The sequence below is a fragment of the Colius striatus genome, chromosome 7, assembly GCF_028858725.1.
Source record: "Colius striatus isolate bColStr4 chromosome 7, bColStr4.1.hap1, whole genome shotgun sequence".
Taxonomy (NCBI): Eukaryota; Metazoa; Chordata; class Aves; order Coliiformes; family Coliidae; genus Colius; species Colius striatus.
In genome coordinates, this window is record NC_084765.1 from 24,335,457 (window position 1) to 24,359,686 (window position 24,230).

Here is a 24,230-nt window from a genome sequence, read left to right on the forward strand (position 1 = left end):
TTACATTTTGTAAACAAGGCAAGTGAGTTGATAGCAGATAAAGAGAACTGTTCTGAAAGGCACTCAGAAAAGGATATTTGATTCCATGCCAAGAAATTATCTACAGAACTCAGATTTCACATGAAATTCCCCTAACTACTGAATTGAACTGTCTCTAGGTCATGGCCCATGAGCTGTTCTCCAGCTTTAGTCTCAGATTCGTTGGATAATAAATGGTGACCAAACACCAGGGAGAAGCTGTATCCTGTTCTGTTGTGGAAGATACTTGCACGAAAGGACAAAGTGCTAATGAGCAAATGATACCCCAAATACAGAAGATACTTTGTATTGCACAAACGGAGAATAAAGAAGAATTTTTCCCAACAGAGACTTAATAACCAGCTGAAAACGTCTATATCAGGATACTCCAACTCCAGATATGTAGCAAAATATTCCAGTTTTAATACGGAAGTATGGAGTTTCAATGTTTGTTCAAGTGAAAGAGGCTGCACAGAGGATAAGAAGATGGAATTATCAGCCACAGACAGATGCCAATTTTTTATGAACTAGGTACTATGCAATGGAGATTTTACAGTAAGAACGAAACAACAACAAAACACACAACAGATGTAGAAAGAGAAGCCCACCTTGGAATCTTGGAGGGAGAAGATAAATGGCAGAACATAAATAACTCACTACCACCCCAATTCAAGTGTTTGGCATGCCTCAGTGGACTTGAGCAATGCAGCACACTGCTTATCTATTGGCAGAAGTATTTGGTGAGAGTGTTTATACATGCATAGCATCAGCCCTTTCAACTGGGAATTGCCTGACCAAATTATTAATTAGAGAACTTGCACGTTACTAAGGTAGCTCTTAAAAAGGCGGGTTGAACTGTTAGACAGTGTGCCAATGTTTACAGCCTGTGAGGACATCTAGGCCCTATGGCCCTGCTTTAGTAATAGATGTGTAGCAAAGACTGGTGTAATGTGTACATATGGCTCTTTAGTTTTGGAAGGTCTCGAAATTGGTGCATTAACTTACATCAAATGGTTGTTACCTTTTCTTTAAAGGTGAGTTTTAAAATACAAAACATATTAAGGGGTGGCTCAAATGATTTTAGGACGATTAAAAGGCAGAGGTGCTCATTCCTACATACCATATTATGTTCCCTGAAAAAAATTCAACACTTGTGTAGCCTCTGATAAATACCACTTAAGGTCCAGTGAAATATTGGACTAAAATAGCACTTAAGGTCCAGTAGACTGAGCAGTTACCTCTGAGAGTTTGGGCTGATGTTGCAATGTCTTGTCTGTCTTGCTTTGTATTGTATGGTATGTGTTTGTCCTGTGTTTAGTCATATTTATGACTGGTTTGTTCATGTCTCTGTATCAGTGTTACAGATGCCCAGTCCATTAGTGGTAGATAAGGAAAATACATGGTACTTGAATAATATATAATATTTGAATATATTAACACTGTCATGTTATGATAAATATTTTAAACTAATGGATTATAATATTAAGTAGCAAACTGACTGAGTTTACCAAACAGATGGTTCTGTTCCAATCCAGTAGATAACAGAACTGTCTGAGTACACAGGACGAAATAAAGCCTACTATTTCAGACTTTCTTTATAAAGGCTTTACAATTGGATACAACTTTAACTTTCTCTTAAGGTGCTTTTTCCTTCTACTTTAATTGCTTTGTAATTTTGTTGACTTACTGTTCTAATGTCACTACTCACATCACTAGCACTTCTAGAGTCTTCTAGGTCTCATGATTGATTCTTCTCTTGACCATGCTTCTGTCTGTTAGATCAATTGAGTGCTGTTGACTTGTACATCTAACTCCATCTTACTGCAACAAAGTTTAGTTGCTTGGTAGAGCAAGAGAAATTCAGAGATGCATCTTCCTAGAAAGTGTTTACACAATCCATTCAAGTATCTTGACAATTTTGTTTGAAATTTGAGATCTATTGGACTAGTGCAGTAGCGAGAAACATCTTCAGTGATGGGATGGACAAGAAGAATTGAATTTTCTGGGAATTACTGTAAGATAAGATGACAATCTGGGGACTGAGGGAGTTTGAGAGAAATGACTTCAAGGTCTCAGAAGGAGGCAAAAGCATAAAGGTGGTAACAGCAATAAGACTGAATCAAAGAGGAGAGAGTTTGAGAAGTGCTGTGGCCATATTAAACCTAAGTCAGTGGATAACTAATTCAGGATGACTCCTATTGCATGTGGGGCCTTATATGCTGATTCAGATGATTAGAAACTGAAATGGGTATGTAAAATGCAAACTGCACACCCAACACCATCTGCAGGGAACTTCACAGATCATGCCATGACAGGGAGAGATCAGTTGCCCTTCCTCTGCTTGACAGCCAATGCCAGGGATGGAACTTGGGTGGCCAAAGCTTGCATGCACCCCGCTGCATTGGCCTGTGGCCAGGCACAGATCTCCTGAGCAGTGTCTGTGTACTGACTGGCTGAGACGAAGAGTTCATCTCATTTTACAGCACTGAGAGGAATGCTCCCCAGCCCCATGGATGACCTAAAAGCATGTGATGCCTCTCAGTTGCTGGCAGGCCAGATAAATGATAAACTGTAGCTTGGGCCTTTCAGCTCTTCCTTTCTCAGTTCTGGAGCAGCTAGATGTCTCCCAACAGGAGGAGGGAAAGCAGAAGCTATGAAGATGATGGGGTGGGGGAAGTAAGACAGAATGAAGTGACAGGAAAAAGAGTAGCCTAGGATTGCTATATTTGTATTTTTACTGTTGGATGTCCTGAATAGTACTTGATGGAGAAATCTGAGAGGGTAATTTTGCAAAAGCCTGATTTGGGAGCAAGTTGCTGAGTTGGCAGTGAGCTCAAATGCTAAAGGCTAGAGTCTTTGGCTTGCACTGATTTGTTTCTGACTCTAGACTATTTTGGGTACCATTTGGGCCCTCAGTTCAGTATTATGTTTGACCTATCTTGCTTCTCCTCTCCTTCTCTTTACCTTCTATTAAACCAAAAATGAAAATCTATTGCTCTGTCATCTGCTTGTTTTCTTGCTTTATGCAACTCTCTTAAACAAAGACGCTCTCAAGACTTGGGTTTGTGCAATACAGGTTTATGGCGCTGTAAGTGTTACCACCCTGTTTTAGTTTGCTGTACTAAGATTTTTTTATGGAAGCAACAAGGCATGAATTTTATTTTTTAAATGCTTTTACTCAATATCAGCATTATGATCCAGTATTCTTGTTACAATTTTCTCTCAAAGGAAATACTGGCTTTCACTTTATGCAATGTGACATATAAATGTATTCAATTAAGGTTGCATTTTATTTAATATAGTAATATATTAATATAATCTCCTAAAAGTATTCCTACTTTTTCCTGGTTTCCAGTGACATAGCCTCTCATAGGTTAGTCAAATCAGGTTTGCTCACTCCTGGTGCTAATGGTATAAGTTGATGTGTACTCAAGTCCTTATTCAGTAAATAAACATTTTTATAGTAAACTACTCTGGTGGGATGTGTCATCTATGTTGGACCAATGGGTAGGTTTAGAGGTGTGTCATATCTCTGGAAGTTGTTTCAGCCCTTGGACTGCATTAGCTGCCGAGACAACCAGTTAGCCATGTGTCTGAGGGTGTAGCATGCCTGTATGAAGTAATGTGGGTGCTTTGCTACATTCCAGTCCTGCTTTCCTTATGCAGCAGCCTCAAAGGGTAGCTCTGCTGCATCAGGGGAGCAGGGACTGCAGGAGTCTTTCTGGCACTGAAACAGCCTCACATTTTAGCGACTGCTGAATTTATTTCTTCTGGAATGTCTTTGGTCCGTGTGGCTGTGTCTTTGAATTAATAAAGTTCTAAAGATCCACCAAACCCCAGTTCATAGCCTTATCGTATCTGTAATCTGCATGACTGAATCATTCCATTCTGTTTCTCTGCTAGACTAAGACTTTGTGTGTGTGATGATACAGTACCACATTGTCTCTTCTCTATACTGAAGAGAAGGCATATTTTAAAATTCTGGCATAATTCTTCAGAAGGGCAAAGTACATTGACTTAATGGGTTCTGACTGATACGATACAAACATGTTAAAATGAGACAGGGAGTACTGTTGTGTGTGATTCAGTCTGCCAGACCTTAGAAGGTTCTCAAAAAATGGGATAAAAGCAGGAACATTCCTGCCAAATTACAAAATGTCTTTTTGGAGTCCAGGTTTCTATTTGTGGAGGAAGCTGTTTGTCAAAAAATTCCTCTTTCTGTTCTTAGATTTTTAAGGTGTCTATGCTTGTTTTTGCCTTCAGACTAGTCTAGTTAAAATAACTCAAACATCTGCAGGGAGATTGTGTCTCTAGCCAAGTGAAGAACAAACAAAAATAAGTTCAACTTACATTAAATTTGTTTGCACGTAAAGCTGTTAAATATAAGGTTACTGTCACAGTTTATTTCACATATTAGAGCTTTTCTATTGTAGAGTGAATATAAACTTCAGGTCCATAGCTATGAAACACGTGAGTTTGGTCTTGCTTTTGGATAATGTGTAATTCAGTAACTTACTTGGAAATAGAAATATTTTGCATTGATGTAAAAACTAGAATAGATATCTGATGTTGCATATTATCTTCAATAACAAGTTTGGACAACTGTCAGGGCAAAACTCTCCCCTGATCACATAGCTGTGCTTGGCTTCTGTCGGCTTTGTTTCATACTGATGAATTTAGTCATATTATTAAACAATGTTGTAATTAAATATGAAGATCAAAACGTGTTCTATGACTTTATGAAAATGCTACAAGCTTTATGTTTCTGTGATTTGAAAACTGAAATGAGAGTAGCATTAGATGACATGGATAGTTTTTACGTGCACTTGAAAAGAAAAAAGGAAATACTTGATTTTGAGAAAGATTGATGATGACAGCAATTGTATATTCTGCTCAGCAGGAAACACTTACTGTAAGGAGTTTGTTTTAGCTTTTCCAGGTAATAGCTGATCATTGTGTCAAATGAGATCTGATAACTGAAGATGAAGAAGACCAAATTAAAACTGAGATGATTTTCTAACCTTTATATTTTATTGGTTTTATTGATGTGTTCATTTGCTACTTTTTTTTTCATAGTTTTGTATGTTTTGATTGAAATATGTAATAATATTTATCAATACATTTTTGGGAGACTAATAGTACTGGTGTGGTTTTGGTTGTTGTAGCTTCGAGTATTTTATCATTCTTTTTTTTTTAGCAGGGTGCAAATATTTCTACTAATCATGGTTTTCAGACATACTGAAAAGTTTTACATTCATGGTTTTGAAGGAGTCTGTTAATGCTCTTTGATAAAATTGATTTTAAGACACAGAGTTAAAAAGTGACTGATAAGAGAAAAATGCAAAAATGGAAAATTTGAGAAAAGTACTTAGAAATGGTCTTTCTTGTATATCAATGTGTCATAATGACTGTCAGGAGAAATAACGTATTCTGAGCTTTCCTTAATTTCAGTTTGGCTGTTCTGCAAAATTCACTGTAGTAAAAGCCCACTAAGTGTTTTACTAACAAATCATTTTTACTTTTTTTCCTTAAAATTCTGTCAGCAAAGCCCCCAGCCAATCAATAACCTGACAAAATAAAGCTACCTCACTTGATGCATACATAGATATTTTTGTGATAATCCAGATCTATCCCTATAGTTTGGGTTTTTTTTCACTGTTGGTGTATTGCCCACAAATGTGTCAGATTGTGTGGGATTCACACTTTTCTAAAGCTGTAATGGCAGTTTGAATATCTTCCTTTCGTCACCTAACATAACTTTAGGGGGTGCACTTTTTTACATATACAGTAACAGAGACTTCACTAAAAGCAGTGCATGGCAGACCCTGGCATTCCGTTTGTGATGTGGACTATCCATTTACTAGCTTGGTTTACTTCTGATTCTGCTTTTGGGCTTAAGATCAGAAACTTTAATGAATTGTGGAAAGAATTAGGAAATTATGAGCACAGAACACAGTGGGAAATCTGACCAGCTACCTGCATGCAAACATGATGCAGAATCCCTTTTCTCCCTCAAATTGATCTTTCAGTGCAGTTCTGACAATACTTATTAGAAATATTTTTAACATTGCTTTTTGCATCTGAACTAGACTGTAATTACAGATGTAGGAAGCACCTTGTCTTCTATGCTTGTAAAGTGGTGCGTGTCTACAGCTGTCCATGAGTAATAACCTGAGCTGCCTCTTGGGAAAGCAGTAACAATTGAAGTTATTTAGCTATTGTTTTGGTTTGCTCTTTTTATTAGCTGCTATTTTAGTAGGTGTAGTCAGCAGGGCTTGTGAGAGAATGATAGTGACTTTTTATTTGGTCCGAGGAGAAAATTCAGTTTGTTTCCACAAGAAGCTATTGTCTCTTAAGTGTAGTCAACTGAAAGGAACTGATCTCCTGCACCAGTCAACAGGTCTCTTAGGCTATTGCTCATAACAGTGTAAACCTCACCCAGCGAGTCTTGCATTATACAAAGGGTTCAGAATAATGGAGAAGGAAAACTGTAGCTTTAGGACCTTTAGAAAGCCATTTCCATGCAATCAGAACACCTTCAGGCCAGCAGCAAGGTCTTGGTATGAAATCTGGGTCACAGTCAGTTTCTCTGGTCGTACCTACTTATGCTGGTAGCAAGGAAAGATGTAATGCAGACATTTTCGTTGTATGACTCTATGACCAGCAGAAATCCCAGAATACAAGGAAGACTGGCTTCTGCTTCATATAGAACAATGCTTCTGGTGCAGCTCATGTTATTTTAATTTTCATGAATGTTTCTAAATAACTTCTTTCCATTTCCTAGGTGTAAAATTAAAATGCAGTCCTGTTCAAGGAGGCTGGCATGCCAGGAAATAACTGAACAAATAAGACCTTCAAGAAATTAGCAAATGTGAAACATATTCTTGGCTATAGTTAGAAATGATGAGAGCAAAGGCCTTAGAATCAAATACAGGGTTTTCTCTAGTTTGCTTTATTAGATGTTTGAGTTTCTTATCTCTTTAAAAAAAATAGTTCTTAAAAGGCATATTAGTATACATGTAGAGTCTTTACATAAGTAACCGTAATTGTATGGGGTGATAGCTAATCCATGGATTAAAGCACTTGGGGAATATGTGTAGGTGTTCAATTGTTGCTGAACGATAAAACTAAACGTGTTTTCTTCCTGTGGTATCTAGGTCTTTTTCTTCCTCTTCCCATCCCTGTTAGACTAAGTGTCTTTGGTTTCTTTTTATTCACAGATTGAAATGCTAAGGAAGAAAGTAAAAGAAAAGGAATTATTTATAATACAGCTTTTAGAAAAAATCTCCTTCTTAGAATGTGAGGTAAGGCATTACCTTCTAAGTTCATATTATTGTGTTTATTGTATGAAACCAAGTTTGAACCGATGTCACCTTATCTTATCTGGATATGTATTCACTGTATGTATTTGCCATTCTTCAGTATGGAAATCAAATTTATCATACCAGTCACATGAGGCATGTATGTAATATGAAGTCTCAATATTCATGCTAAGTTTATTAACATACAATTTTATAACAGTATTATAATTACTTAAAGTAGAAACAAAAGGTTTTGAATAAAACTGTTGGTTTAATTTCTGGGTTTTTTTCCCAGAAGTAAGGTTTCCTTTACTTTCTCAATAAATACTTTGGCTTATCCTCACAAGAAATAATGTAAATGTGCAATTTTATTTTCCTGTTTAATCAAGAGAATTTAAATATCATAAACCCATGATGAAAATCTCTCTTTTCTAGAATAAAGAATTACAAGATAAATTGGACTACTTAATGGAAAATCAACCAAAGAGCAATATAGAAACAAGAGATACTGGTGTAGAATGTGATCTCCCGTACAGGTATTTACTGCTTCTGCTTGTTCAAAGGAAACTTCTTCATAAGGTCCGTTGTTGGTGCTGTATTAGTGAACTGTTCCACTAATAAATTGTTGGAGCAGCTTGTGGAGTTTTGCAAAATTTTCCTAGATTTAAGAGAGTACATCTGCTAGGTGTAGTGTACTGTAATGACTTAGAGTAGGATTATTTTCAAACATATTGCAAACCTTTGGGCGGTACTTAGAGCACTATGATTTAAGCAGAGAGTAAAGCTAGAAGTCAAGAGATATGACTTTGTAAAATATGGGAAATATTGCTGAAATGTGTCTGCTTGGCAGCACGGGAGAAGAGATTGGACAGCTCTACTCCGGTTAACGTTGGCTTTGTGAGTGCTCTTTCCATTGTGTTCTGGGAAATGTGTCTGGGATGACTTTAAAGGGCAGGTAACACCGACATTAACAGTTAGGGCTGCAGCAATTTCTGGAGATAGCTTAGCCTTAGGTGAAAAACTACCAAGTAAACTGCGTGATGACTTTGCCACTTGCACATTGGAACGGTTATCTTTGATCTCTGGTGGCCAGTGGCTCTGTAGCCTGGCTTTGTAAAGGTCCAGTATCAGTATCCTGCCTCTCCTTCTCCTCCTCCCCTTTCTCTGCTCTGAACACTGCAGCAGAGTAGCACTGAGCTCTGGGAGTAAGGCTATGGAAGCACACTATAATCTCTCCTCAGCAAGTCACCACAGAGAAATGCAAAACAGAAACCAAAATGGTAAGACAGGAGGACCATTGCACATGAATTTGTAACTGTCCTGCAAATGGAATCATTTAGTTTGAGAAATGTAAATTAGTGTATGAAATCAGCAAGCTGCAATACAAACTAAAATGTCCTTCCCAATTTATAAGTACATTCATTTCAGTGTCCAGTAGACAGTATATTCTAATAGTATGAGCTTTGAAACCCACAAAACAACGTTTTGAACTTATGGTGCCACAGTAAGCTGTCTTTGTTGTCTTCTCTATGTAACCATAGTCCCTACTCTCTGGTATTTTTCCTATTTTTACCTCTGTGCAGAAATTTACCTCTATTGCAGTTTATATTTTATGGAATTACTTGTCACAATTAATTGTGTTCTTAAAGGTAATATTACTGTTTTTATTGTTGCAGGCTTCTTAGTCTTTGTAGCTATGTTGCTGGACATTCCAGTATGACCTCCAGCAGATGCCTGCATGTAAACTTGACAGTATCTGCCATGGGTTTTATAAAATATTCTTTGTGGCATTACAGAAAAGAAACACGGACCATATAAAATACACGGAATCATTTTACTTTAGCCTGTCAGTATCATTAACAAGGCACAAGTTCATTGCTGTGGCATTTCCAGCCCAGCTGTCTGATATTAATTTTGTAAGCTTGTTCTTGTCTCCTTAACAGTGCAAGTACTGAGAACAGAAGATCTCCTGAAAGTACGAGGCCGGTGAGGACATACACTCCTTTCAAGAGAGTGTTGGAATTTAGCACAAAGAACAGTACATCTTGAGCATTGAAGTCAACATGCTTTCTGAATACGAGCAAATATCTTGCACCTTTACAGCTTGATTAGATACATCTTTATCAAGTCATAGAGAACAGCAGTGTGGAGTCTTGCTAAATTTATCCTGAAAGCAGCTTTTTAGTAACTTTGTATCTGAAGTTACTAGTGACATTAACTGTGAGGGGCATATGGAAGAAGGGGGATGTGTCAAACAGCAGTCAATACTGCTTCTTTAGAAGCTATCTAGTGCAATGTGTCATTTCAAATGCCTGTCAAGAAGGAGTTGTATAGCTGTACAGTTTTTTCTTCATTTGTGTTGTAATTCTGTATATGTAACAAATCTCTAATATATTTTATTTTCAATACTACTAGAAGCAGTATCTGAAACTATGCTGGCAGAAAGCATTAGTCTGAAAGCTCCCTCTATGTCCATGTCCGAAGTGTGAGGGCGAGGGCTGGTCGTAGAGACCTGGTGTAAGTTAAGGGCTCCATTCAGCTGGAAGTCCACTCATAACCAGCACTTTCTTGGTGGGAGAGATGCAACTGGGCCGTTTCAAACAATTCCCTCAACACAAGCACATGAATGTTGTATTTGTTGTTCAAAACAGTAAGTGATAAAGCAGACTGTGGTGGATTTTGATTTTTTGGACTGGGGCACTGGTTTGGTCATCCTCACTCATGAGATAGAGTCATAGTATTGGTGATACATTCAGTAGTATTTGTGTAGGAAAGGCCCTGACACTTTCTTTTTTAATTTAGTTTTCCATTAGAGGAAGGAATTTTCATTAAACAAGTTTGCCTACAGCAACCTGTAGCTCAGTCCCTGCAATTCCTACAGCAACAGCAATTCTGAATCAGGATTTTGATTGTAGAGTTGTGGGGTTTTTTTCCCTCCTTTTCCCCAAAGCACTTAAAATCTTATCCTTGACTTCAAAATACCAGCAAGAATGACTGTGTCTAGTACTGAACTTATTTAAGTATATATATAAAGTTTGAGTATTTTACATCTTGTTTTGGTTTCCCAGTCTTATGAACTAAAACAAATTTTGAATATTTTCTTGTGGTTCTATTAATATGAATGAAGGGAGGTTTGGTTTCTTTTTGTGCAGTAATTGCTATAGAAAACAAACAACTTATTTTGTATGACTGACATTCAATGCAAAAACAATATTAATCTCAGGAGGTACTCAACCTGCCACAGGGATTCACAAAGTGATTGTTTTTATCTGCAGTCTCATGCAAGTTCTGCAATTCAGTGCTGTTTGTTCAAATTAAATATACTCAGAGTTGTATATAAAATAATCATACTGACCTCGTAATCCAAGTGTTTTTCCTTCTTTTTTTTTTTCTTGAGTTTCTTACTTTCTGGAGAACTTTGTTTATTCTGTAGCTATTTATTCTGAAGCCTGTATTGGGGGCTGGCTTAAAGGATGTTGTGGTACAGATATCTTGCCAGAACATTAATTGCTTAATATAATCAAAGCATATGCAAAATAAAATGGAAAGCTCAAAGTTGTCCAGCTTTTGTGCTCAGATCATCCTTTCTTTGCACATAAGCTATTTTTTACCTCATGACATGTTCAGCTCCTGAGAAGTTAAAATGGCCATTCTTTCTAAACAGTCAAACACAGTATTATTGATTGTATTGTGCCAAAAATTCAAGAAATAATTGCAATCTAAGCCATTAACAAAAAAGTCAAATTACCTGCTGTCTGAAGGGAGCCTATAAGCTTCACTGGTGTAGAAGCTGCAAACATTAACAGCTGCTCAATGTTTCCTTTCAAAAGAATAGTTAAAAAATACATTGTTAGTTTTAATAGCTCTAAAAGGAAACTTTTGTTTACTTTGCATGTAATAAGCAGAAAAGATCTCTTAGATATAAAAAAGACAACTCTCTCCCCCTCCAGCTGTCACATTAGTAAACAGGCATAATAGTACACATTTGAGAAGGGCTGCAAAACCTCTACAGTGGGAAAAGTCTTGAGGAGAAGTTCCCTGAGAATGAAGTCTGCTCCCTATAAAAACAGTCCTCAGACAGAACACCTACATTATGCACAGCAAACTACCTGAATAGCAAAGACATGGAAACAGCTGAGACATGGAGAAGCTGTAGTCTTAACAGCACATAAGGGTGTTTTTGATAGAAGTTTTGATGCTTTGAGTGAATTTGTGAGAGTTTGCTGGACAAAGTTGACAAATAATGGTTCATTTGATTGATAACTAAATGAGTTATCGTTATGAACAACTAAGATCATGAACTGAAACTCTAAAAGAGAATATATTTAAATTGGAAGTGTATGTTGATGAACTGAAAAGATGATGGGTAATGACCCAGCTCAGATTCCCGGGCTAATAAACCTCGTACTTGTGTAATCACATCTCCCTCTGGTGGCCGGGAGCAGCAAAGCTTTGGACAGTATCTTGACACTAAAAACTAATCACAACTGGCAATGTGGAGTATCAAAATGTCTTTTTGACACAGACTTCAAGAGGAAGTTCATGCTACTTTTAGTGTACTCCTGAGGATCTCCTCTGAAAGTGCTGCAAGCTGTTTAAATTGAGCCTTTCAAAATTATGATCACCTGCTCAAGACTGCAGCAAGGCATTGAATTATTTCTGTGTAAATTCCATCTCGACTACTTGATGAAATGTTTTTGAAACCAAATAAGGATTAAGTCTATTTAGAGCATTTTGACATGCAGTGAGCTGGATGACCATCATTTGATTGGACTACTGGTCTGAATTTTGTTAACTGTGAAGAACAGGAAAGGAACAGTATTTATACAATTGTGTTACATGAAAATGTAGAACTTTCCAGTCAAATCATCATCAATATAAATTAGTATAGATAATAACAATGCTGACTGAAAAGACTGTAACACTTCAGTATAAATTTTGGCAATTTGGGTTAATCAGTATATAACATTACAAACTAGTGTAAACATCAGTAAAACCCATATACATAGGTCCCAGAAAGTGCATTAAATGTAAGTCAATTGTATGACTACAGTTGTACCATGATAAGTATTCTTTTGTGATTTAGTCCAGATACTTTGGAAAGTATTTTTGGATACAGTTTTCATATATGCTGTACAAATAATGCCGTTACATTCTATGCTTTTGATACATTCTGTATGTAGGACACGAAAAGGATTAATTGCCATAAATATTGTATTTAAACTTTCTCTTCTGTTTAGAAATAAACTTGTGTTAAAACCTTGCAAATTCTTACTCTACATGATCTTGTTTGTTCCAAATGTGTTAACGCAGAAGCGGTTTCTGTGGAGCCTTGATGTTCTTGTCGATGTTTCCTTTGGCAGATGGGCTCTTGAGAACAGGAAGACACTCCCTTGCTAAAGACTAAAGACTTCTCAAAGCCAAGTAACAAAAGTAGAGGAATTCTTTTATGAAATAAAGAACTATTGATTTGCACAAGGTAAACAAAAATGGGGCAGCACAGCTCTTGCAAAAAAACCCAGCAACTTCAGATCCCACAGATAACATCTGAACACATCTGGGATGATGCTCTCGAGACTTTGGCAGGATGACATTGGGATTGGACCATGGCCCATCTGTTTTTACAGTTTATATCCAGTCACTGATAACAGAAATTTAGAATGTCACAATGAAACAATCTACGTAACCAAATAAGAAGAGGTCATGCAAACATGACAGTCACAATGTTACTGGTTTGCGGTGCTCAGCTGAAGAATGTGAAGTTTTTTACCTGAGTAATGCTTCTCTGTGTACATCTATTGGGTGCAGATTGCCAAAAGGACCTCATAAAATCTTGTTCAGATCAGTAATGCTCAGTGCTCAACCTTCAACATGGGATTCTGGGAGCTGGATGCCAATACTTTTGGAGAGGCTTTAAATCCTTATTTTGACTTCTGAAGACTTTTAGATCTCAACAGATGACCAAATAGGTAAGAAGTAAGTTCTCTCCATGTTGTTAGGTCTGTAATTCTGTACAGGAAATCCCTGCTCCACAGAATGGAGATGCACGTGCTGAGAGTTTCATTCCATTTACATTTTATTTCATTCTCATTCAGCACCTGGGGTTGTTTGCATGTGTAAAAGAAGAGATGTGCTTAAGAGACCTGATGAGTTAAGGCCCTTCTGGCCCTGTCTCAAACACTAGAACGTGGAAGAAACACAGGAAAACAAGGCCATAGGAGCCATCTGCAACTCAAGGTACGTGAAAATTTTCAAAAGAAAAAGTGACCCAGTAAATTGGAGAGAAATTACACAGAAGTGAACATGTACAGGGCTACAATATTCTGTATGTAAAGGTGTGTGTGGTGTGTAGTCATACTATAATAGTCTGACAGTTACTTCCCATGTGTAAAACTGTATGTCAATAGGTACCAGCACAGATAGGATTAATTTTAAAGTGTTTAAGTCTTTTTTAGAGAAATAAGGTTAAGAAAAGAGTTATTGTCTTTAAATTTAAGAAAAATGAATTATTACAGAGGTGCATAATGATGATTAAAAAGTTAGGATTTTAAAAAATTAAATTACAATTATTCCTTTTAATTGCAAGTATTCATACTATATTTAATATTATTTTTGGGGTTGTTTAATTTGTATGTATGTCTTGATGCCTCTCCTGCCCCCTCAATATTTCCACCTAGGAGCAGTGGAACTGTGAAAGTATTCTTTTCTCCCTCAAAATCTATATTCTAAAGTATCTTTTGCTCCTTTTCCTGGTGAAAAGAAGTAACATACTTATATTTTAAAAGTTGAAGGAAGGAGAAAAGGATGATGGAAACAATATCTTTAACAGAAAAGAAGCAAGAGTGTTAGTTTTTAATACTAATTTTGGACAGACTTGGGTATTTCTGACATAAAATTCTTCCACCTGAAAAAAGTCAGGCAATTGTAGTTCATGGCCATCTTCCCCAGAATGTCATTTGACTAGAATATGTCACTTTAATTGTAACTGGTATTGATAAAACAGAAATTCAGACACAGGTGTCTGCTGCAATGTTCCTTTTAACTGGTATACTCTATCAAAACTGATTCTATCATCATTTCTTTTTAATACCTTTCCTTTTAGCTATACTGTCCATGCAAATGAATACTGGGCCACACTTGCTTTGTATTTTTTTCCTGCACTTTATTCTTTCTTGTTAGTATTCCTGATTGTCTTCATCGTAATTCAAATAATTTAATATTCTTGTAGAAATAACGCTAAATTGCATAGTAATTCCAGCCATGCTACTGCACAATAAATTATATTTAGATGTCTAGTGGCAGAAAACAGACTGACTGAAAACTGTATGTAATAACAGCTCTTGAGATAATGTCCTAAGTAAGAAATATAGGAAAGCCCATTATTAAGAAATAATAAACCCCTCAGTTATGTACTTAGCTCACATGAATGATGATCAAAATATTCCATAAAGTGACACAAAACAAAAGCCTCTAATAAAAGAGGTCAAGAATACTCATATGGAAATTAAAAAAATATGATTCTGCAATACAAATAATGATCATCTGTCAGTTTCCCAAGAGGAGAGCACAGTCCTAAGACTAAACCTGGAGTAGTGTTGAACATTGATTACTTGTGCTCAGAGTATTGGTAGTGAGGATGTTCCTGCCCACCTGTATTTTGTCCCAGGACAAGCAAGTATTTTTCTCAGTCCCCCAAGTTGATCCATCCATACCTCTGCTCCTTGACTGAGAAAGTTTAAATCTATTTTTCCTTCTTCACAATCGTATCTAAATTGATACTCTGTAGATTGCACATTATTTAGATGCTGCCCATATTCCCATAAACTAGACTACATTTGTTCTGGTACCTTCCAAATTTCATCTGTTTGTTCATAATTCTGGAACTGTGTTACGTGTAGAGAAACCATGGTACTCCAAAACTTAACACTGCTGAACTGCAAAGATGGACAATATTCCTTCCCAATGACCTTGGACGAATACAGACTTTGTAAATGGTATTCCAAGTGAGGATACAGAAGATTGGTCATGATTCCCAGCAGTCATGTTATTAGAATTTTATTCTATTTGGCTTTTGCTGTTTTTCTGTGTTTATGCAGTTAAACACAGAAAAGCACATAAGCTGAAACCTGCTGTAAGTGTCAGCATTACTTTTCTGTACATTTAATAATAGCAGTTGAACTGAGATGAACCATCATACAAGTGCCAGGCAATGGTTTGATTAGATTGATCCTTCTAGACCCTCACTTCCACGTGACCAGGAGCTGTGCCCTGTTTCCACTGCCCAGCCTTCTCCTTTCTCCGGTCTGCAGAGGAGAAAGTGGCTAAAAGGCAAGGTAAAGTGTTTCTTCTTGCAAGATGCAGAAATGCGTAACTGAAGCCTGCACACAAAGGCAGCAATTCAGACAACTTCTGTCCTTTCATAGTGGGTGATCTGGTGAGAAAAATTCAGAGTGATTTCCTCTTCCCTGAACTCTCAGGGAAAACTCCCCCGTGTGATTTTCCACAGGAGCCCATCCAGCTTGTGTATGCATAACAGCCAGTGAAGCAGTCTCTTCAACTAGTTGCTTAACTTGGCTTTTCTCACCCTAATCAAGGTATTTTTTTCCATGGGTAGCTGCCTACTTGATTAATCTCATTTCCCCTGGCCCTCAGCCTTTCCATTCACCATCCAGCTGAGCAAACAAAGGGCGGGCAGCCATTTAAAAATGCTTCCTTCTCCAGTCCCCCTGGGGTAGGCCCTCTGTTCATAACACAACTGTTTAACAACCTCTGAGAAATGTGCCTCTCTACTATTACTTGCAGCGAGAAACCTCCACTGGGATCAACTTGAAAAGGCTGCCATCTGCCACCTGGGCACTACCATTCAGCTAATGGCTTTGTTACTGATAGCTGGAGTGAATTTTCTACAGCTCACACCGCTAGTATCGGTCAGGCAACTTTGGAGTAAGCAGGCCTGGCACAGCAAACGCCGACGCGGGCGGAAAACAAACGCCTGGCGTGATTTGTGGCGGGCGTGAGCCCATCAAAGCGAGCCCTGGCGCTTGGAGCGTGCAGTAATCCCCGCTTCGCTTCGCTTTCCCTCCCTTCGCGGGCGAGGGTTTCTCACGCCCGCCGCTGCCCCCGCAGGGGAACGGCGGCCGTATCGGGCTTCGCGTTCCAACCAAGGCGGGCCCTGCCCGCCTGCCGTCGCTTCCGGCAAGATGGCGGCCTCCGGAGAGCCGCGGAAGGAGCCCAGGGCGCGCGCGGTGGCCCCGGTGCCCGGCGGCGCGGGGCGCTATGGCGGCGGCGGGCGGTGGCCGCGACCGCGACCTGCGGGGCCGGAGCCTCCCTGAGCTGCGGGAGATGCTGAGGCGGCAGGAGCGGCTGTTGGCCGACCGGTGAGGGGAGGCGGAGCGCGGGCGCCGGGGAGCGGGCCAGGCCTCCCGCAGGCTTCGCCCGCCTCCTTCGCTCGGCGGGCCGGGACAAACTTCCTCTCGCTTAGCGCCTTGCAGGGTGACGGAGCCGCATGTACCTCGCAGGGCTCTCCGGCCTCTGCCGCAGCAGCAGCAGCGTTCGGAACACATGGGGCAGCCGCGCCTCCCCCTGCCCGGGCCCTCTGTAGCGTCCCTGCGGCCGGTTAGGCTGCCGTCCCGCGCGGGCTGCCAGTCACAGCCGGCGGAGATTGCTCCCATCCACGTGCCTGTGTGGGCTCACAGGCTCTGGGCATTCCCTGCGCTGTAGTTGTGTGGTTGTTTCTGGGAATATGGTCAGGAAAACCTGTGCTCTCCACTTTGATGAAAATGCTAAACGGTATTTGCCCACTGCCCTTTCCAGAGCAGGACTCACATCTTTGACATGAAAAAACATGTAATAGAGGCTTTATCACAGTGTACCTCTGAGGCTGCAAGTGCTTTACATCTCATCACTGTTCAGAAATCTAGTATAAGAAACAGTTTTAGAATGAGAAACTTACCACGTTAACTATTCCAATAAAGCACTTCGGTGTCTCAGGTTGAAATAGTATTGTTTATACCCTGTTAAATACTTCTTTTTTCTTTGCCTTAGGAAATTTATTGCCAGGCTTCCAGATAAGGGTAAGAAGATCTCCGATTTTGCTGAGAAGCTGACACTTGCCATTTTAGAAGAGGAAGAATTTGCAAGGACGACTGAGTTATTATCTGCTGTCAGATTACAGTTTCAGGTGAAACAGGAGTATAATACAAGCCAACAGCAAGTTATCCAAAACGAGGACACATTGAACCGTGAAGATTCCTCATTCTTTAACAAAAGCTTTAATATTAAAGAAGTTTCTGAGATTTCTTCCCAAAGGCAGCAAGCAGAATGTCTTAAGCAAGATGCCACAAGCACAGCTTTGGAAAATCAAAGGAATGAGACTGTTAGCCAAGACCAGAGTCTTTATTGTAAAGGTGTCTCCAATTCAGCCACAAACAGTTATCTGAGAAACGATCAGCAGGTATCTCAGAGCAATACTGAAGGTGTTACAGAACGTACAGGCGCTTTGGACAATGTGTTGGTTGATGCCTTCCAAAAAGTTACAATCGTAGATGGAGATAATGGTGAGAAAGTGCTGGAAAGACAGCAGGATGTGGCTAAACATAAGGGCAGTATCTTTTCAAGCCTCTACCCCAAGACACCACATTATATTGAAGTTCTAGAGTCTAGAGCCAAGAACCCAGTCATTAAAAAAAGCAAATTTAAACCAAATGCGTAAGTATTACAGAATAGAAAAACCTTTTGTGAAGTAATTGACTTGTATGAAATTGGAAACAGTACAGAACAAGTATCGTGGATTTATTTTCTTGTGATAATTAAAGAGATCTGCAGTCACGTGACGTGCAAGGTTAGGATGTTGGCTCTTCAGGACTAAGTGCCACAGAATCTCAGCATTGAGTGGTGATGTCATTCTGCCCATTTGAAACAATTCTCATGAGTCTTCATAGGGTTTCATAGCTTAAGCTGAAAACAATAAACAATTGTCAAAACTTTCTTGTGGATTGGTTCTGGAACTTGTGAACTTTAATAGCAGGTAGCCTTTTGCTCTTCCTGCACCACTGGAGAAATTACAGTTCTCATCGTCTGTACTGGTAGCAGCAGCAGTTTATATTTGGTGTGACTCCCAAAGCATTTCTGTTTCATGCTTGATAATTATTTGGCATACCTTTTTGTTCACTATTGTGAGTAACTTGTGATATTGTGCCTCTGCAGAGAAATCTTTCTCGGTTTTTTTTGAACACAACTTTTTTGTTTATGGTGTCATAACACTTCAGATTTCTGTAACACTTCAGATTTCTTTTCAGCTCTTACATGCTGAAAATAATAAGTTTGGGAACTGAAGTTCAACCTTGGGCTCCAAATTTAGGTCACAACTTTTATGTTTTTTATTTCCAGGTTATCAGGAGAGCAAAGTGGCTCATCTCATGGTTCCTCATCCAGTCATTCACCTGGGGGATTTGGCTCTCAAATTACCACTGAAGAAAGACGACTGATAGATAAGAAACATTTGAATGACATCACAGCAGCTCGGCTCCCACCACTTCACCATTCTCCTGCTAAGCTATTGTCCATGGAGGAATCCATAGCAATTCAGATACAGCAAAAAGAAGCTTATGAGGTACGAGTTTACAACATGGTCAGAAAAGTAATTATATAATAGGGAACACTCGTAAAGAAGAAAGCATAAAGGGATATTTTCGTACTGATGAAATTGAGATAAGCAGACTTTGAGGAAAGGTGCTTCTTGTATTTGATTCCTTTAATGATACAGTTAAATAATATATTAATCCCTTCTGAAACTGTTATTCCTGCATTAAACAAAATATGATACAGTAACCTCATTGCACCCACTTCACCTCTGACTAGAAATTTAAATGTCTACCTTGCCTGTTAGTCTTTGAAGAGTTTTTGGCGCTTGCATAAATGAAAGCCTGGCAAAATCTGAGTTCTGAGGTTCTTCAAATTCTTTTGCAATGGATTTTGATTTTGACCTTTCAGGTAGGGCCAAGCTAATATTTAAATTAGACACTATTGAAAATGTATTTGTTACCATTTATTGTTTCAAAAAGACTTGCTAATTTAGTCATCTCGACACTATAAGGGAGGTAACGTATTTGCCAAATGGAGACAGATTTTTTTTCTGAATGACAAGTATTACTCTTGCTATATTACTGTGCACAGCTGCTCTCTTATGTGCATGGATTTTGTTCTGTTCAAGCAGGAGTCAGTGTATCACAGGTGCCGGCTGCCACATGGGGATTTCCAACTCTTATGCAAAGGTCTTCAAATGTTAATAGCACGTTATGTACAGTGTGAAAAGAAACCTGACACTTCTCTGCTAGTTAATGAAACTTTTCATTACGCCCACTCTGGAATTACTAAAACTACTATGTCAAGTTTATACTTAGACATGTTTTGGTTTTCCTTCCTGACCAGGGTAAAAATCACAACTGAACTCTTTTCCTAACTGGTGTCTTTTTTTCTTTTTTATATAGGCAATGCAAGCCAAACTTGCAGCGCAGAAGCTTGCAGAGAGCTTGAACATAAAAATGCTCAAGTTTGAACCAGAGGGGAAGGCCTCCATGCAATACAGAGAAGTGAGAGATGAAGATTATTTTTCAGCAGAGGACTGAATTCAAGAAGAGGTGTCTGAGGATGAGTCACATAACTGATCTTTATGCAGTACTCCTTAAAACTCAAACCTGGATATTGAGAATGCTTGACAGTATTTTCTTAACATTCTAACATTACAGTTATGAAAAGGGTTCAATATAAACTCAATAAATACAAGTGTTAAAATAATACTTTCTTCCCTTATGTTGTAAATACGTAAGAATTCTAAGTTATTTTGTAACTCAGATTTGGTTTGGGCTTTCAGGGACTCTGTTGTTTCATTTTTGGTTGTTACTGCAAAGCATATCAAGAGATCAAGTTAGTCTGAAGACTTTAATATTTTTATTAAAGGTCTTGGTTGTTTTCCCATATTTTTGTACTCTACTTTCTTACTTTGGAATACGATTCTTTCATAGTCCAATATTGTATATGAAGAGATCCACCTTCTGGTTTTCTTGGAAAAAAATGTTATGTGTATTTTGGAGGTTTTGCTGTTCTTTGAAGAGAAAAAAAATTTCTTCCTTACAATAACACTTTCTGCCTTTTAATAGGAATTTTGAAAGAAAAGGAACATGCCTGAGAAGTGTTTCGCAATGATACTCCACTGTTGACTAGGATATTGCAAGCCTAGTGTGAGTTTGGGTCTAAAAAAAACCCTCAAATCCTTTGTATAGCCTGCCACGCTGTTTTCCAAGATGCTGCAGTGGCTGTGTGTTCAGGGCAGCTGTGTGTGCAAGGCTCTCCCTGGATGTGGACATAGTTTTGCAGGAATGATGTCTTGAAACCAAGTGTTCCAAGTGCGATTCTTTCAAAAAGCTGCACGATATCATCTAGGAATGGGGAACTGAAGTCGCTGCCACTTCTTCAGCACTTTACTAGCAGGCAGGAACTCTCTCCCAAATGTTCCACAAGCTTTCCCAGGCAGTCCCTGGGGCACAGGCCATACCCTGGCAATGCAGTTTGACACATGGAACTGCTGCTAAGTCAATATCTGGTATTTTTTTACTAGGTTATCTGTTGCTGCTCTGTGATGCCTACTTCCTATACTCTTTCACAGGTTTCTTGTTCTCATTGTTCATTGGCTTCTCATCAGCTGTCTGCTCTTCTCTTTTCTCGTAAGACTTATCTCCTGTCACTAAAGCAAATTCATATTCTTCATCCTTGCACCACCCCTTCTCTTTCATGTGACATGAATCTGCAGATGTCTGCATTTAACTTCTGCCACTGCCATGCATGCTCCTGCTGTTGCTTTGCTGGCTTTCCGTAACTTCCATCTAAATATCAGCTCTGCACTGGGACACGTATGTACCTCAGTCACTTGAATATCTCACAGAGACTTGACTCTTTGCATTTGTGCCACAGCTATCCTACTGAGGCTTTCTTATTTCCTGTTTTGGTTTCAGACCCTGCAGGTGTTTGCCACTTTGAGGCCTATATCCGCTGTTTTGCCACCTTTTCCTGGTTTACTCCCCACCTCTTTTCTGTGCTCCAGCTTGTCACCATCACTTGTCTTTGTCAGCACTTTTTTTTGGCATATTTTCAGTCAGTCACATTCATCCCTTAGTATCCAGGTTAACCCATCTGATCCTCAGCTGTGTATATTTCTGCCTCTGGTGTGTGTCTCTGACTGTATGGGCCAGTGAAGGTCTCTTCATTTGTGGCTGCTGTTCATTTCGTGGATCACCTGCTGCTACCTGGTTGTCCATCTGAGCCTTGTCATAGGTCCTCCCATTATTTGTCTGTTGTGCTGCTTAAGGACAAGAGGCCTCAGAAGTGCATTGGCTTTCCCTTTGCTGTTGCATGAAGCACAGGTTATCACTTCCAGGCCTATTTGCATCTCTTCCGCCTTGTTAATGTCATCATCCTTGTCCCTGTACTGTCACACCTTTTTAAGTTACTGTGTGTGTGGTTATTCCATGCTGGCTTTTCTGCACTGAACAAATTGATATAAAGTTTGTTTTCCAGATGACTGAAATCTAGCTCGACATGGGCTTCTGCTGACCACTCTTTTATGCTAACTAAAGTTGTGCTCTTTCCTTACTTTTGCTCTCTAAACTTTGTGAAGCAGAGGCAGTTTTCTTGATTTGTATTTTCATAGCTTTCAACATGTTGGGACTTTGCCAAAGCAGATCCCCTGAATGGGCAAACACCCTTAAACAAAACGAAAAGTCACAGTAGTAAAAGGTGAAGTGAGTTATGTATTTGTTACACAATTAGCAGCTGTTCTGTGCATGCCTGGGAAGAGTCCTTGTGGAATAGTGCTGCATACAAAACCAAGCCTAAGATATGGATTTCAAGTTATTGCTAAAGGGTCTGTATTACTGCAAGATGTAGAAGCTTTCCTGGGAAGCTGTTGGTCCCAGGTTCTGAGCACAGGTGTGTACTTTGAATTATGATTTTGTCTATGATAAGAAAGCAAAAAGTCAGGTATAAGGAGAGTCTTGTGTTAAGGGGGATGTAGAATCCAGGAGTTTTCTGGATCAAGTGTGGTATTGGTGGTGCGCATTTCACTGTTCTCTGGTTCCAGAACATTTGAAAACGTACACTGAGAATTCAGGAGCTTGTTCTGTTTCTGGGGGAGTGGACTTTTTTATTGGAATGTTAATAGAACATACAGAATCGGGAACATATTTCTCAAGTTCCTCGTGTGAATAATGTTTTGGTTTGACCAAGCAAAGTTTTCAGTCAGATTTTGGGAAAAAATAGAACCTTTGGCTTCAGTGCTCCAAAAGGAAAATAGTGGAGATTGAGTGGGGAAACAATTGCTATAGAGGGAGAGAAAACATTTAGGAATGCAAACGGATGAGAAAAGATTTGTAAGACCTAAAGCTGGGCAATCGTGCAGATGTGAAAGATGGCACAGAGACAGAGCTTAAATGGTGTGCTGCAAGTCTGAGAGTGATAGCATGTGGGGCAGGTATCTGCACAGCAGCTGCAGGTCTGTGGTCCCTTGATTTTTGCATCGGTAAGAATAACTGATCACCAAACTACACAAAAGAAGAACACTGTAATAGTTTCTGTTCACAGCTGTAACCCTTCCTGAAGGAGAGAACAGCCAATCTGGTTTGCCAGATGCAGTGACAGCATGATGTAGAGGATTTAGCAGCCTAAAAATGTATGTTAAATATTTGGGAAATAACATTTGAAAGAAGAAAAACCTAAATGCCACTGTACTTCATTTTTGGGGAGGGCTATAAGAATAGAAAAAATACTTAAACTTTTCCAGGTGTTTAGAGTTAGACCTAGCTGACAGGTCAGCAGTTCTCCTAGTCATTTGCCATCTGATGGCTTGTGGACTGCTACTAAGGGCTGTGTGATGTCAGTGACAGTAAGCTGCAAGTTCCTGTGTGGATTAAATGGGGCCTGCAGAGTGAAACAATTTGAAAACCATGGCTCTGTGCTGAGGGACTTAGGAAGCTGCCACAGGAATGAGTATTGGGGGTTGGAAAAAGAATATCCAAACATTACAGATTGGTGAATCAAACTTGAGCAGAAAGCCATAGCAAAATGTAGTCATGCTTGAAGCATGAGTTTGGGGGTTCCTGCCTGGAACTCACAGCCTCCATATGCAGACAGACTACGAGCTGGCAGCCTTTAGCAGTCTGGTGGGGGAGGCAGGACCCAAGCACTGGGGTACCACTGCAGATCTGCCTGGCTGGCTGCTTTGTGCGGCTCTGCTGCAGAGCCAGTCCCTGAGTCCAGGAGGCTGACTGTAATCTTGGTTGTGTACCAAGCTGTATTTTGCATCTGACTCATCATCTGCCTTTAGCAAGTTAGTATCTAACAGGAGTAGCTTTGGGCCAGCAGTTCTTGGCCTTTTATATCAAATGAATGGCATAAGGTGACAAAGAATAGGAGTCCGGCGTTGGAAGAAGCTATCCCTACCCTGTGAACTCTGCTGTAGGAAAAGGTGGCTTTTCTCTGCTTTGTCAGCTTTCCTTCTTTTTCAGAGCAGCTTAGGAAGGAAGTGTAGTTGCTCTAAAAGTGTTTTGTAAGGACAAACTTTTCAGGGACTTGGCATGGTGTGGTCTTGTTCCAGGGAGGTGCTTAACTGAACTGTATTTTTCCTAAGTTTATGATTCATGTTTTGTTGCAAGTCCACTGCTCTTAGGGTGGTATGTGTGGAGATCACCACTGGTTTCCTAATGTTGTTTTTATGTTGTGAACTCCCACGTTCAGGGAGGGAAAGTAGAAGAGACAGCTGCGTGAAAACATTTATTTTGCTGTGGTTCTTTTTCAGTAAGCTAATGATTGTGTTTTATTCTCATACTTCTGCAGTGCCGTGTCACTGCTGACATTGTGTCA

At 39.3% G+C, this 24,230-nt stretch overlaps 1 protein-coding gene and 1 long non-coding RNA gene across 5 annotated transcripts in view; both read left to right on the forward strand.

Annotated features, from left to right (window-relative positions):
- Positions 1-20,296, forward strand: part of MYZAP (myocardial zonula adherens protein) — a 57,107-nt gene extending 36,811 nt beyond the window's left edge. For 2 of the 4 annotated variants that reach the window (XM_061999365.1, XM_061999366.1), the window contains 3 exons: positions 7,239-7,322; positions 7,755-7,855; positions 9,263-11,941. In XM_061999365.1, coding sequence (XP_061855349.1) covers positions 7,239-7,322; positions 7,755-7,855; positions 9,263-9,368 — 291 coding nt within the window. In that variant the 3' untranslated portion in view covers positions 9,369-11,941. Of the gene's footprint in view, positions 1-158; positions 3,490-7,238; positions 7,323-7,754; positions 7,856-9,262; positions 11,942-18,715; positions 18,931-19,807 lie in introns of those variants that run through there. The other 2 variants (XM_061999368.1, XM_061999367.1) reach the window with 2 other exon arrangements.
- Positions 12,919-17,444, forward strand: LOC133625718 (uncharacterized). Its single transcript, XR_009819032.1, has 3 exons — positions 12,919-13,288; positions 13,415-13,556; positions 17,364-17,444. It is a non-coding gene; the product is annotated as an uncharacterized LOC133625718 (long non-coding RNA).
- Positions 20,297-24,230: the final 3,934 nt, after the last annotated feature.